This window comes from Macadamia integrifolia, unplaced genomic scaffold (assembly GCF_013358625.1).
Source record: "Macadamia integrifolia cultivar HAES 741 unplaced genomic scaffold, SCU_Mint_v3 scaffold2795, whole genome shotgun sequence".
NCBI lineage: Eukaryota > Viridiplantae > Streptophyta > Magnoliopsida > Proteales > Proteaceae > Macadamia > Macadamia integrifolia.
In genome coordinates this window covers 22,188-25,077 of record NW_024868968.1, presented here as the reverse complement: position 1 = coordinate 25,077, position 2,890 = coordinate 22,188, and the positions used below count along the sequence as shown (strand labels likewise).

Here is a 2,890-nt window from a genome sequence, read left to right as displayed (position 1 = left end):
AAAAATAACTGCTTTTGTTGTTTTCTTCTTTCTCTGTTTTTTAATAAAATTTCTCGGTGAGAACATCTACAAATACCTAAGAGAACCTGAAATTTTCTACTAAACTTGAAAAAACTCATACATCACTCTTCACCTCACAAGATGATAGGGTTTTCCATATAAACAATAATATAGGGAACCCAAAAACTCTAATTACCAAACACTTACAATTTTTTCTTGTACTTGGAATGGATTCCAAACCAGATCCACACCAATTACAAGTATAAGCCTAATGATAATTATGTGAACCAACACAAAATACAAGACATATCCAACTCTACAACTTTCACCTTGACCTTCAAAAGAGAGGCGCTCCTTGGACCAGGTCCATTTATTAGAATACAGAGAGACTCCTATTTAAGGTGCTCCAAATACAGGGGAGGGGGGCATCCTTAGTCCAGAGGTGAAAGGGAGGTTCGGTAAATTGATCTAGATTGGAATGGATTTGAATGAGATCTCTTTGAAGGTGGTTTGTGGAGTCCATGGGTGGGGATGACAAGTTTTATCTCGGTGCGCCAAAGCCCTCCCACAAGAGCTCGGAGCCTATCCTCTTTAGTGATGAAACGAAATATGAAATGCCATTCTCCATCCATAAAAATCTATTCTTAAGCAAATTTGAGTGTAACTCTTAATGACTGAGTTTCCCTGCACCCATGGTTAATCACCGCGGGGGATCTAGGCCACCTGAAGGTTGGGGCGGGGGGAGGTGGCACTTCTGACCTTTCAATCGCATGATGATTTTACCATATGGCAAAGGAAAACTATATCTAATCTTAGTAGGATTATAAATAACTTTTAGGGTGATGAACGCATAAATATTACAAGATAAATCCAACAAAAAAGATTCATGTATATCTAGAATCAGTTCAATTCATCACACACTTGATGTGCTAATTTTTATTTTTCTTTTTCTTTATTTAAAAACAGCATCCAAATATTTTTATTCAACAACACTAGAACAAGATAAACCCCATCTAGGAGATTTGTTTACAAAGAAAGGAGGTGGGCAAAGCCACCCAATTTGAGAATTACAAAGAGTAACAATATCATCAACTACAATCCTAGCAGCCCAATCAAGGGACGAAACACAAAAACAGAACTAATAGAATTAACATATGACTAGTACACTAACGATAATATCTTATTTCGGTCCAACTAAAGCAACATGGTAAAAGATGTGATCCCCACTTATTCTTAGTGACTATTAATTAAGATTAATTTCTTCTCCTATTACTTTGCCCTTTGGGATACGTGGGCCCGCAACGGGGTTTTCATCACCCATGTGAACTCCTGCTTCTCTGACATGTCAACATCTTGTCCATCCACAGCCACCCATTTGTAATTTCTGATCAAATTTGCCAGAAAATACTCCAAATGCAATGTCCCTAACCCTAGTCCAGGGCAAATCCTCCTTCCTGCACTAAATGGCATCATCTTAATCTCCCTAGTCCCTGTTATATCAACTACTTCCCCTTCTTCACCCAAGAACCTCTCTGGCTTAAACTCCATGGGATCTTTCCAAACTTGTGGGTCTCTCCCCATCCCTGCCACCGTAAAATTCACAATAGTTTTCTTGGGGATGAGATAGCCATTCAACACAACATCTTCCTCCACAATACGTGGCAGCACAAAGTGGCTAGGTGGGTTTAACCTCAGCGTTTCTAATACCACTGCCTTCAGATATGGCATCTTCTGCAAATCCTCTTCTTTGATCTCTTCTTCTGAATTCACAACCTGTTGGATCTCAGAAAAAAGCTTTTCTTGGATAGTTTGGTCCTTCACAAGGTGGGCCATGACCCATTCAAACACAGTTGATACTGTGTCACTCCCTGCATCCATAACCTCACAGATGAGAATCACTATTTCTTCATCATTTATATCCCTTCCTCCTTCATCTTTGAATTTGAGATCAAAGAGTGAATCGATGTAGGCGAAAATATTCTCATCTTGGTTTTCTTGTTTGATCTTCTCCTTTCGTTCTCGACGGGACTGGATCAAAGGAAGTAGAGCAGATATTTGTTTGCGGCGAATATCAATCAAATGTTTTCTGAAGATGAATTTCCCAAAGGTGGGGAAGGAATGGAAAATAGAAAGTCTTTTGTAATTGGCTACGACATTCCCTTCTATTTCTACAATGTCTTTGATGGCTTTCTCATCAAGTTTCTCACCAAAGCACATGAAAAGCAACAAAGAAAACATGGCATATCGGAAGGGTTCTACCACAGGCACAGGGTCGCCTGACTCAACATGGTATTTGAGCAACGAATCAACTGTTTCCAAGAAGCTTATGCGGGCGCGACCAAAACACTTATACCGAGAAGGGCTAAGAAGTGCGGAAGTGAGGTTACGACGGAGGAACCTCCAACGAGCGCCAGAGGAGGAACCAGTATCTGAATTGGTGTTTCGAAAGATGCAGCTGGGTGTGACAGATCCTGGGCGGTAGCTAAAGGCGGCACCATTCTGGATTAGAGCTTGATGGGCTAATGAATGGCTGGAAATGAATACTGAGAGGCTAGAGCCAATGCGGATGGATATGATTGGTCCGTATTTGTAGGAGAGGTCACGGATGAGTGATTCGAAATCGGTTAACAATCTTTTGAGCAAGAAGATGCTGCCTACTATGGGCAGTGAAGGAGGGCCTGGTGGTAAAGAGAGTTTGGTTTTCTTGGATTTGCTCTGAGAGAAGAGGATGAGGAAAACATTGGTGGCTGCTGCACAGAGACAAAGAGATAAGAGGATCATGAACCAAGAGTACTCCATTGGATTTGGAGGACTAGAACCCAACAAAAGAAGGAAATGAAATTGCTAGCTATTGCGATAATGCGCTCCTTCTTTAGCTATGGCTGAGACA

The 2,890-nt window shown here is 40.9% G+C and overlaps 1 protein-coding gene across 1 annotated transcript; it reads right to left on the bottom strand.

Annotated features, from left to right (window-relative positions):
- Nucleotides 1-1,269: 1,269 nt before the first annotated feature.
- Nucleotides 1,270-2,890, bottom strand: LOC122067263 (cytochrome P450 89A2-like). The gene has a single exon (XM_042631098.1). It carries the CDS (start codon nucleotides 2,797-2,799, stop codon nucleotides 1,270-1,272), a length of 1,530 nt encoding a protein of 509 aa, XP_042487032.1. The 5' UTR covers nucleotides 2,800-2,890.

Coding starts and splice junctions, on each gene's coding strand:
- LOC122067263 (XM_042631098.1), bottom strand. CDS start 2,799: ATGGAGTACTCTTGGTTCATGATCCTCTTATCTCTTTGTCTCTGTGCA.